The sequence below is a fragment of the Delphinus delphis genome, chromosome 13 (genome assembly GCF_949987515.2).
Source record: "Delphinus delphis chromosome 13, mDelDel1.2, whole genome shotgun sequence".
In the NCBI taxonomy this organism is placed as follows: Eukaryota; Metazoa; Chordata; class Mammalia; order Artiodactyla; family Delphinidae; genus Delphinus; species Delphinus delphis.
This window is the reverse complement of record NC_082695.1, coordinates 17,522,383-17,534,732: the sequence shown is the minus strand read 5'-3', so window position 1 is coordinate 17,534,732 and position 12,350 is coordinate 17,522,383. Positions and strand designations below refer to the sequence as shown.

The window sequence follows — 12,350 nt, the reverse complement described above, 5'->3', positions numbered from 1 at the left end:
TATTTCTACCCTAAGATTCTTCTGTGAGCCATTGCTGGAGAGAGAAGGCATGAGATTTATAGCCAAGTCCCAGATTCGGGGACAGCTACCAGGTTTTGAGGGTCACAGAGTAAACAACCTTAACGATTAATGGTGTGTGTTACATTGACTAGGATTACACTGGGAAAACGGTGATTGGATTGCTGGATATCTATGGGTTTGAAGTCTTTGACAAGAATGGGTGAGTTCGTTGTTACCCACTGGTTCTTTGTTTTTCTTTAAGGTCTGAGTCTGGTTTATGGCATCTCTGATGTTATTGGAATTCATTTTCCTATTTCTAGAAATTCTCCAGATTTGCATAGCCCCTACCTAATAGACTTTTCTAGAACCGGAATAACTATAAAAAATGCAAATGTCTTTTAGCTTGACTCTTCTGATCTATTTAGTAAATTATTTGTTTAATAAGGGCTTTGGTTTTTCTGTATGGAAAAGCATCCTTAAAAATAAGTAAAAGCAATTTTTTAAAACTTGGTCTACTCACGTAGCTTTAGTTACTTAAATCTTTTGCACCTCTAGTTTTGAACAGTTCTGTATAAATTACTGCAATGAGAAACTCCAGCAACTATTAATTGAGAGAACCCTAAAAGCGGAACAGGCAGAATATGAAATGGAAGGTATAGAGGTAAATGTTTCGATGTTTTCTCCTCATTTGATTTCTTAACCTAGCAAAAGACATTTACTTGAGAAATATTATTTCATTGGAGATTTTTCCGGATTAGTACTAAGGATTATTTTTCACTCCTTCTCTGCTTATTGTGTGGGAAGTTATTTTGATATTCAGCAAGTATTCTTTTTGAAATGTTAGAGATAAAAATCAGATTTGGGAAAAACAGTTGGAAAATCAGTTTAAAAGAATTATATTTGATGTTCATCTTAATCCTTCTTGGAGAATTTTTTTCCTCTTTGTCATTTTAGTGGGAGCCAATTCAGTATTTCAACAACAAGATCATCTGTGACTTGGTAGAAGAGAGACACAAGGGAATCATTTCCATTCTGGTGAGAAAATTAACATTGACTTGGGGCCCATTCAATGGTATTTACAATACCCGGAAGATCTTTTCCCCAGGCTTACAAAGGGTTAAGAGTGAAATCCACTGGATTATTGAAGAATGCGAGTTGAACTTTTTTGCTGAATGTTTGCTCCAGGCTTTAGGCCGAGCTTCCCTCTCTTGTTCAGATTCACAGACCTAAATTATAGCCCATCAGGAGATCACAAGGAAAGACCTTTTATCATGAAAGCATGCGTGTCTCTCTTCGATAGACATGGCAGGGTGAGCCAGGGAACTGGGGACCTGGTTTAGGCGCTTGGGGGAGGGGCTGCTTTCATGCTTAGCACTGAGCAGGGAGCCAGAAGACTTAAAGGAAGGCTTTGTAGAGAATATCCATGGATCCTGAGTTGAGGCTCTGTGAGGTGGGCCTGTGACCTTGTTTTGAACTATTGTGACTTCTGAGAACGTCAGGGTCCTCGAGTCCACGATTGTTCCACTTCAAACATCAACGTCTCTAACAAATTCTGAAGGCCAGTGAGAAATGACTTCCCTGCCTTGCCTTCCATTCAGGATCATCTGTACTACGGTTTGCCTCCCTGTTAATGAGAATTACCGGTCCCCTTCCTCCTCCTGCCTCCCCGACAGCTAACTGGTGTGTGAACCCACGATTCTGAAGCACAGCAGGGACATTGATGGGTGGTGACTGTAGTCGCCAGGAACATGGGCACCATCTCGATTCAAATCCCAGCCCTACTGCTTATTAGCTGTGTAAGCTTAGGTAGGTGTCTTAACCTCTCTGAGCTCCAATTTCATCGTCTTTCAGTGGGTCCAGTGATAACAGCACTTACCTCAGAGAGGAGCTGTAAGGACAAATTAAGTGAAATAATACATGCAGAGGGCTTAGAACTATACCTGGTGCGTGGCAAGCATTCAGACTCTATCCGTTCAACAAATACCTATTGAATGCTTACTTTGTGCCAGGATTCTGCCTTGTGCTTTGGGACACGGCAGTGGACAAAACAGGTCAAAACAGCTGCACTCAGAGGCTTTAAATTCTCGCATGGAGAGACTAACAACAAACAGGTGAATGGGCAAAATGCACGGATTGTGCAATGGAGAGAAAAGCAGGAAAGGTTAGATGTGCTGGGGAGGGAGGTTCAATTTTAGCTAAGATGGTCTAGGAAGGATTCTCTGAGAAGGTGACATTTGAGCAAAGACCTGAAGGTGGGGACAAGCTGCGTGGACGTCCAGGAAGCACAGACTGACGTAAGCTAGTACACGTACGTTCAACGTGCCTGCAGATTGCTAGACTAGTATTTTAAAATACCTTAGTAATAAGTACTTGTTTCTATTTGGTTTGCCATAGATGGAATCAGAAAGCATAGAAATGGTGCTTTGTAAGAATTGTTTCTCCAACATGAACCCAGCTTTTTTGTTGTTTTAATAAAAGCTACAGGGTTGATTCATTTTTTTTAAGATGGTCAATTAAATGTTATCACTGTTGAGGACCCAAAACGGGAAATAGACATAGCTTGTGAAATAGGAAAGGTTAGACTCAACTAGTTTTACGGCTCACTTTCGCTGAGGGCTTTGCTCCTAGTCAAAGAGGGTATGTTCTTGGCCAGCTGGTTACGAGTGGTTAAGAGACAATGAAGTTGAGTGTTTCAGCTGGTTGTGAAAGCTGCGAAGTGTCCCTGGGAAGACTTTGGACACAGGTGTCAGACAGGTGGGAGAGTTGACTTTTCATGGAAATTTCCAGTCTCTCTGGTTCCAAGCTTCCCTGATCAGATTTGAGAAGCGGAGCACGTGTGATGGATTACCCTTCCTCCCCCAGAAATGTTCACCCAAACTTGTGTGAGATGATATATTTCAATCCACTACATTTTGCCCCAGCTGGTGGAAGCATTTAAACTTGGAATTGATGGAGGGTGGCGCCATGAACAGAGACTTCTGTTTTGTAGGATGAAGAATGTATTCGTCCTGGTCCTGCTACAGACTTGAGTTTCCTGGAGAGATTGGAAGAGAAAGTGGGCAAGCACGCACACTTCCAAACGTAGGTGTCTCCTTGCGAGGCTGCTGCGTGGGGGAAGGTCACGTAGAGTTGACCTTTGAACAACATGAGTTTTAACGGCGTGGGGCCACTTATACATGGGTTTTTTTTCAATAGTAAATACTTACAGTATTACGTGATCCCATCCCCTGTTGGTTGAATCCATGGATACGGAAGGCCAGCTATGAGTTATACACAAATTTTTGACTGCGTGGAGGTCGGTGCCCCTAAACCCCATGTTGTTCAAGGGTCAACTGTATCTCCGTTATCTTGGATATATGGACAGTGCTCTCCAAGAGTACAGATACTTCTTCATTCCTAGAAATATGATACGCCAACTGCACAACTTTTGTTGGTAGGGGTCAAGCTCATGTGAATTCCAAGTAGAATTTTTTTTTAAGATTTTGTGTCTTTATTCATCATCATTTCATTTTGGACATGTCCACATGCATGAAATGTCTCTTCTTGATTCAGGTATAAAATTCATGCAGTGGTGTATGTAGATCTGAATTGTACAACCAGATGAATTATGATATTTGTGTGTACCCACATCACCATCCCACAGATGAAGACATAGAGCATTTACAGCACCCCAGAAAATCAACTAGAAATTTAACATAGTCTTTGAGACAAGGAGGAGAGAATTTAAGGGCATGTGCTCTGGAGTCGTAGGGAGCTGGTTATGAATCCCAGTTCAGCCACTTATTAGACACGTGACTTTGGGCAAGCAATACTCCTGAGTTTGAGTTTCCCCTTCTACAAGATGGGATAATTAATATACCTACCACATAGCATTGTAAATGACTACATAAATCATCTAGTGTAATTTCTGGTCATAGCAAAGATTCAGCAAATTGTAGTGGCTTCATCAAACCCCTTATAGACTATTGAAAGGATAAATAAGTGGAACTGGATAAGGATATGAATCAAGAATGGGAAAACAAGTTGTAAGATCTTCACAAATGGGATAATATATGGCCATGAGAATGAACAATCTATAATACATGCAATAATGTAGGTAAATCACAAAAGCATGTGATCAAAAGAAATCAGACACAAAAGAGTACATACTATATGGTTCCATTTCTATGAAATATCAAACCAGGTAAAAACAACCTCTTCTGTTAACTGTCAGGTTGTACCTGGAGAGGGCTCAAGGTTGGGAGTTCTCAGCGACTAGTAATGTTCTGTCTCTTGATCTGATGCGAGTCACACAGAAGAATTCAGTTTGCAAAAATTCATTGAGCTGTGCACTTGGGATACGTGTGTACATAATATATATGTATATACATTTCAAAAAAGTTATAAAAAATTATGAATCACCAGGATCTGAAAAACAATGTTTCATCAGTAGTTTAGTCTCTGAGCATCATCAAAATGTAAAGTAGTAAAACTGACTTTTAGGCATCACCTAGAAAAATGGAAGTTATTTCATTGTACAAATAAATGTGTTTCTGTGACTCATGTATTTTTTTCCATTCCTCGGTGCTTATGAGAAGGAAGGATCTAATTTTAGAGAGACCTTGGTCTGTAGCCAGAAGAAATCGGAGGCAAGGTTTCCTGGGAGCTGCCCTTTGCGGTTAGCTTTCAGTGCTGGACTTCAGCTGATTGTCACAATCCTAAATAACTCTTTTGCTTTATATGTTGGTGCATTTTGTGGCAGTGAAGTAGAAAGTTTCAGTTCGTGTCTATTTCTGTCTTGCTGCAGCCGGAAGCTGGCAGGTCCAAAGTGCAGAAAGAGGATTGGCTGGATGGAGTTCCGGCTCTTCCACTATGCAGGAGAGGTCACATACTGCACCAAGGGTGAGTGTCTGTGGGGCACAGGTTACAGGTCACAGCCATGCAGGTGCCCCCGAGTCCACTGAAAAAATGCTGCACATCTGTCTCAAATGTTCCCTAGCCCCGCGTGCAAATACGCCATTTTAAAAGTATTTTAAAAGTTTTTACTTTTATATATAACCACTTTATTGTGATAATTCACATAGCATCTATTTCACCCGTTTAAAGTGTACAGTTCAACAGTTTTTAGTATATTCACTCTGCAATTGTGCAGTTATCACCACATTCTGTTTTAGAACATTTCCCCATCACCCCAAGAAGAGCCCCTTTACTCATTAGCAGTCACTCCCCATTTTCCCCCAGCCCCTCTCCCCAGCCCTAGGCAACAAACCAGTCTACTTTCTGCCTCTGTAGATTTGCCTATTCTGGACATTTCATAGAAATGGAATCACACAACATGTGGACTTCTGTGTCTGGCTTCTTTCACTTATATAATGTATCATGTTTTCAGGGTTCATCCACGTTGTCATTCCTGTTTAATTGCCAAATAATATTCCGTTGCATGGTTACACCACATTTTGTTTATCGCTTCATCAGTTGATGGGCATTTGGGTTGTTTCCTCTTTTTCGCTATTATAAATAATGCTGCTGTGAACATTTTTTTCAAAGGATTTTTCAAACGCTTTCTTTTGTCACTTCTGCTTTAGGTTCTAGATAATTTTTACTTGTAAATAAGTTTATTTTGCTAAAAAATCTTTAAAAAGTAAAATACTGTGTATTAGGTTTTTTCCCTTAAGTACAGAGTGGTATAAAAAAGAAAAAACTTTTAAAATAGGACAAATCTCTCTATGTATATAACTTATTGATTTTTGTTTAAGAATAAAGTAATACACATGCAAGGCTAGAAATTTCTGACAGTACAGAAAAACACAAAAGGAAAACTAAAAACCCCTTTTATTCTTAGTCTCTCCCTGAGGTAAATACAAGAACCAACTGGAAAATACAAATGTCTTATGCATATACTTACACACGTGGGGACGTGCACGTGTGCACACACACACACATCTAAATAACACAGATTGTTATTTTGTGTTATCTCTTTTGCATTTTTCATTTAATGGATATTGGCAATCATTTGGGCTCCCAACTAATATTCATTGAGCTCCCACTATGGGCCAGGCACTGTCCCAAATGCTTTACCTCTGTTGCTCGTTTAGACCTTACAGAACCACCCTGTGAGGTGGGTAGCCTTATTAGCCCCCTTTTAATCTATGAGGCACTGAACTCAGAGAAGTTAAATAACTTGACCAAGGTCACACACTCAGGCCTCTTGCCTCCCGACCTGCATTTGCTCTCCATAGCAACAAACAGATTCCTCTGCATTTCTTCTGAAAAGCTACAGGTACTCCCTGTGGGGCTGTGTCCTGTCATCTGTTTGATGGCCTCTGGTTGTTGCCAGCTTTGTCTCTTGTAAACGCTGGTGTGTTTGACATTTTTGTCTATTCCCACTTAGCCAATTTGCGCACATTATATACCTAGGATAAATTCCCAGAAGTGGCATTGCTAAGTTAAAGAGTCTATCAAAAGTTCCTTTTGACCACTTCTGGGCATATATCCTATTTGTACACCTGTGTACATAGGAGCATTATTCACAATAGCCTAAAGGTGGAAGAAACTCAAGTGTCCATCGATGGATGAACGGATAAACAAAATGTATTCTGTCCTTTCAATGGAACATTATTCAGGCTTAAAAAGGTAAGAGGGCTTCCCTGGTGGCGCAGTGGTTGGGAGTCCGCCTGCCGATGCGGGGGACGCGGGTTCGTGCCCCGGTCCGGGAAGATCCCACATGCCGCGGAGCGGCTGGGCCCGTGAGCCATGGCCGCTGGGCCTGCGCGTCCGGAGCCTGTGCTCCGCAACGGGAGAGGCCACAGCAGTGAGAGGTCCGTATACCGCAAAAAAAAAACACAAAAAACAAAAGGTAAGAAATTCTGACACCTGCTACAACATGGATGAACCTTGAAAACATTATGCTAAGTGAAAGAAGCCAAACACGAAAGGACAAATCCATTCCACTTACGTGGGGTATGTAGTCAAATTCCTAAAGACAGAAAGTAGAGTAGGGGTTATCAGGGGCTTCAGGGAGGAGGAATGGGGAATTAGTGTTGAACCAGTACAAATTTTCAGTTGGGGAAAAAGAAAAGTGTTTTGGAGATGGATGGATGGTTGAACAACAATATGAATTCACTTAATGCCACTGAACTATACACTTAAAGATAGTTTAAATGGTAAATTTTATGTATGTTTTACCGCAATAAAAATGTAGTTTTGATAAGTCCAAATTGTCATCTAAAAAGGTTATATCTTAGACATCGCTGATGCATCTTTTTTTTTTCCTGATGCATGTCATCTTTAGCTGGTTTTGACTTTATAATGCCATCTAGTTACTAATTTAATTACTAACTGGCTAGGTTTTGAGTGAGCATTGATAAGCCAAGTTTTAAAATTGGAAATAATGTGTCTTCCTTTGATGCCATTGGGTACCACTAGTCCAAGTGCTTGTGCTTGATTTTGTCAGTGATGGGGGTGATTGTCTCATCCATCTACATAGTCTCACCTGGCTGCCCTTGGCAATCAGCTTCCTTCCATTGTTTCAATGTCATTCATTGTATGTGTAGTTCTTTACTAGGGCACGTGTACAATACTCAGTGTAAAGACTCTACATTCATGTGATAGCTCATCGGGGTTTAGCGTGTAGCATGTGAGCTATAGGTCAGTTCTGAGGACTTGGTTCTTGACCAAGGATGGAGTTATCCCCCAGGGACATCTAGCAGTGTCTAGAGATCTGGCATCTAGTGGGTAGAGGCCAGGGCTGCTGCTAAACGTCCACAATACACAGGACAGCCCCCAAAACAAAGGATGATCCAGCCCCAAATGTCAGTATTGCCAAGGCTGAGAAACTCTCATCCTAAAAGATTATTTTTAGAATTTCCCTTTACAATCAGTTGGGACGGAATTGTATTTTTAGTCAAAAACATTGATTCAGGGATTTCTTATTCAATGTTTTACAGGATTCTTGGAAAAAAACAATGATCTCCTCTACAGACATCTGAAAGAAGTAAGTCTGAAACTTAAGTATGTGTGTTTCTGATGGTTATGAGATATCACCTGTGATACTGACTTTGGGGTAGATTTGGCTTTCTGGATTTTTCTCCTCCATACATTATATTAGGACTCCAGCATGTCATGGCCGGAACAGACATTTAAGATCATCTGTATGAACACTTGACTCAACAAACCCATTCATATGTGTGTGGTGTCCTTCCTGTGTGCCGGGCATGGTGCTAGCTCTGGGGTCTCAGTGGTGAACAGGACAGTCCTCGTTCTCAAGGAGGCTTATCATCGGGGGTTGGGGGCAGGGTGGGGAGGGAGGGAGGAGTGGCTGAGAATAAATACATACACAATTAAGTTATCCATCAGTGAGAAGTGCTATGAAGAAAATACGGAACTATGATTGAGAGGGACATTTTAAATTTAGTTTAAGTGGTCAGAGAAAACACCCTCGTTGAGGTGACTTTGAGCTGAAACCTGAACGAGAAGGATCTTGGCCTTGGAAAGATCAGGGGCTACTCCAGGTAGAGGGACCAGCATGTGCAAAGGCCCTGAGGCCCAGGTGAGCTCAGCATGTGTTCAGTGAGGGGGGCATTGAGAGCTCAGCAGGATGAGGTCTCCAGGGAGGAGTAGAGACCTTGTCTTGGAGCAGTGGGAGTACACTGGGGTGAGACAATCCAAGGATGAAGAAACTGAGACCCAGAGAGATCATGACTTGTTCAAGATCATATCTCAAGGTGGGGCTGGAACCAGGTTATGCCCCTGGGGCTACCAATGAAATTCCATCTCTTTCCATATGCCTCACTGATCAGAGAAACCTTCGGGTTTTTTTAAGCCTTTATTTTGTATTAAAATAGTTAACTGTTTTTTTAAAAATTGGATCGTATTCAATGAGCTTGGTTTATGAAAAGCTTAAATAAACCTAGAGAGACATTTTCAGAGAGAACATGCAAACGGTTCATCTCAGGCGTGTTTTCTGCCCTTCCCTATTTTTCTCTACCACTTTAGGACCACTTGTCCCAACCTCTGGGATTCAGGATGGATAAACGATTCCTAACTTTGGATGTTTGCTCCAGGCGGTGCTCCCTGGGTCTGAGTCTCAGCCTGACCCTGTCCCAGCTGGTGAGGGGTGTCTCATGGCAGATTTCCCCATCGGTGAAGTGGGTCTGTTGATGCCTTCCTCTTGGAGTGGAAGGTCCTGTTGGACAAATGGGAGACAGTGTTCCCCTTGTGGCTTTCCCCTCTGTGGGCATTGCCCATCCCCTTCACAAACCCATCCATGGAGGGTGCTTCCCACAGGAAGAATCTCTAAATCTCCCACTTTTCCCACCAGGGCTGAAGTTCCTTGTACTTTCTGAGATGGGTGCTTTCTAATTTTTAAAATTTCCTATCTGCAAATTACTCTCTCATGCCACTGTGAGTTTAAAATCGGGGTGAGTTTAAAAAAATTCTTTTCTAAGTTTTAACTGTGGCAAGATACACTTGCATAATATGAAACTTACTATGTCAGTCATTTTTAAGTGCACAGTTCAGTTGTGTTAAGTACATTCCCACTGTTGTGCAATCCACCTCCAGAACTCTTTTCATCTTGCAAATCTGGAACTCTGTACCCATTAACCACTAACTCCCTTATTCCCCCTCCCCTCCAGCCCTTGGCAACCACTATTCTACCTTGTATATGAATTTGGCTACTCTAGGTACTTATATAAGTAAAATTACACAGTATATGTCTTTTGTATCTGGCTTGTTTCACTTAGCATCATGTTGTCAAGCTTCATCCGTGTTGTTGCATGTGTCAGAATTTCCTTCCTTTTTAAGGCTGAATCATCCTCCATCGTATGGCTATAAGGAAAAAAAATTTGTGTGTGTGTCCAATTAAAATTTTTGAAAAGGTATGCACAGAAGGAAAAATCAGACATACCAAAGCTGATGTCCTTGGACCCATGTCAACAAGTCCCTCTCCTGAGAGCCAGCTGTTCTAACCAGTTTATTGTGTATCCTCCCAGGGATGGTACAGACCACGACATGTGTGTGTGTGTGTGTGTGTGTGTCGCCCTTTTTCTTTTCTCTTCATACACACTACGCATGTGGTCCTGCATCTTGCTATTTTTTCACTTAACACCGTATCTTGGAGATCATTCTTAAAGAGCTGGTGTGTTCTGTAGCAGACTAGCTGGACTGGAAATAATTATTGCTTTATCATGTCCAAGGAAAAATAATCAGATGGCCTCACCAAGTAGACAGAGCACTGGATATTGTACAGATCTTCCTCAACTTACATGGGTTACATCCTGATAAACCCATCATATACTGAAAATATCATAATTTGAAAATGCCTTGACTACACCTAACTACTGAACATCGGAGCTTAGCCTAGCCCATCTTAAAGGTGCTCAGAATGGTTACATTAGCCTACAGTTGGGCCACATCACCTAATACAAAGCCTATTCTATAATAAATTATTGAATCTCTCATGTTATTGATTGAATACTGTACTGAAAGTGAAAAACAGAATGGTTTTGAGTATATTGGTGGTTCACCCACGTGATCGCATGGCTGACTGGGAGCCGTGGCTTGCTGGGCTGCCCAGCATCATGAGAGTGTTGTAAGCCCAGGAAAAGTTAGAAAAACAAAATTCAAAGTATGGTTTCTATTGAATGTTCATCACTTTCACCCCACTGTAAAGTCAAACCATCGTAAGTCGGGGACGGTCGGTATTTGAACATTTTCTTCTACATACGATTGTGGTTTTTTAAAAAATTAATTAATTTTTTTTGGTTGCGTTGCGTCTTCGTGTGGTGCACGGGCTTCTCATTGCGGTGGCTTCCCTTGTTGCGGAGCACGGGCTCTAAGCGCGCAGGCTTCAGTAGTCGTGGCACGCGGGCTTAGTAGTTGTGGCGCACGGGCTCTAGAGCGCAGACTCAGTAGTTGTGGCGCACGGGCTTAGTTGCTCCGCGGCATGTGGGATCTTCCTGGACCAGGGCTGGAACCCGTGTCCCCTGCATTGGCAGGTGGCTTCTTAATCACTGTACCACCAGGGAAGTCCCTATGATTGTGTTTTTTTTGTGTGTGTGTGTGGTACGCGGGCCTCTCACTGTTGTGGCCTCTCCCGTTGCGAAGCACAGGTTCCGGACGCGCAGGCTCAGCGGCCATGGCTCACGGGCCCAGCCGCTCCGCGGCATGTGGGATCCTCCTGGACTGGGGCACAAACCCGTGTCCCCTGCATCAGCAGGCGGGCTCTCAACCACTGAGCCACCAGGGAAGCCCCTATGATTGTGTTTATTCCCCTCTTCTTCTTCAAGTGCTCCCAAGGCAGATGGCTCTGGTCCACTGTGCACACTTCTGTGAACTTTCCTGAAGACCCTTAATGATTTCTGAAGCAGCAAATGTGGTACTCATTTCTCTTTACCTACAGGTGCTGTGCAGGTCCAAAAACAGAATCCTGAAGGAATGCTTCCGGGTGGCCGAGTTAGAAAACCGGAGAAGGCCACCAACAGTGAGTGGCAGGGGGAAATGCCTGTGCAAAATTGGAAAGGTAGCAAAAATCACCCAGAGGGTGCAAGTGCTTTAGTTACCTATGCTTTTTAAGCTGTCCTCTCCTTTGTTTGGAAGTATCACTCTCTAAATGTTCTACTAAATATATATTTTCCAGGGTTAGAACCAGTGTGTTCATTTGCAGACATTCATTGAGCACCTACTGTGTGTCAGACACTGTGCTGGGCACAGGGGTATCTACCAATAACGGAACAGACAGTGTTCCTGCCCTCGTGGGGTTTACAGTCTAGTGGGAGATGGTATAGGAAGATACAGTAAGTCCCCTACACACAAACCTTCAAGTTGCGAACTTGCAAAGATGCAGACGTGCGTGCCAGCAACGTCAGGCGTGAGTGAAATGGCAGCTCGCCCTCCATCTCCCATTGCTGACGGTCCTTCAGCTCTACCGTCTCCCACCTCCTCTCCCTCCTCCAGTCAGTAACTCTTCTTGCCTGTTCACTCCATGCCAGCCCCTGTATGCCAGCTGTGGTACTATACTACTGTACTTTTCAAGGTGCTATACTGTAAGATTAAAAAGGTTTTCTTATTTTTTGTTTGTTTTTAATTCACTATTTGTGTGAAAAGTATTATAAACCTATTACAGTATGGTACTATGTAGCCGATTGTGTTAGTTCAGTACCTAGGCTAACTTTGTTGGACTTATGAACAAATTGGACTTAATGTGCTCTCAGAACGGAATTTGTTCATATGTAGGGGACTTACTGTATCATCAAATAAAGAAAGAAATTACAGTAGTGCGAGTGTCATAGAGGAAGCTTGGTAACAAGGAAACAAGAAGGTGGTGGAGGGTGACTGGCTCAGCGGCAATGCTGGCTCCTACGAGGTGCTCA

At 42.5% G+C, this 12,350-nt stretch overlaps 1 protein-coding gene across 1 annotated transcript in view; it reads left to right on the top strand.

Annotated features, from left to right (window-relative positions):
- The window catches only part of MYO1H (myosin IH), a 45,760-nt gene that overhangs the window by 15,249 nt on the left and 18,161 nt on the right, over positions 1-12,350 (top strand). Inside the window, exons 10-16 of the mRNA XM_060028228.1 lie at positions 153-220; positions 556-661; positions 955-1,035; positions 2,990-3,081; positions 4,787-4,881; positions 7,926-7,972; positions 11,381-11,461. Of these exons, the coding sequence (XP_059884211.1) occupies positions 153-220; positions 556-661; positions 955-1,035; positions 2,990-3,081; positions 4,787-4,881; positions 7,926-7,972; positions 11,381-11,461 (570 nt within the window). The remainder of the gene's footprint in view (positions 1-152; positions 221-555; positions 662-954; positions 1,036-2,989; positions 3,082-4,786; positions 4,882-7,925; positions 7,973-11,380; positions 11,462-12,350) is intronic.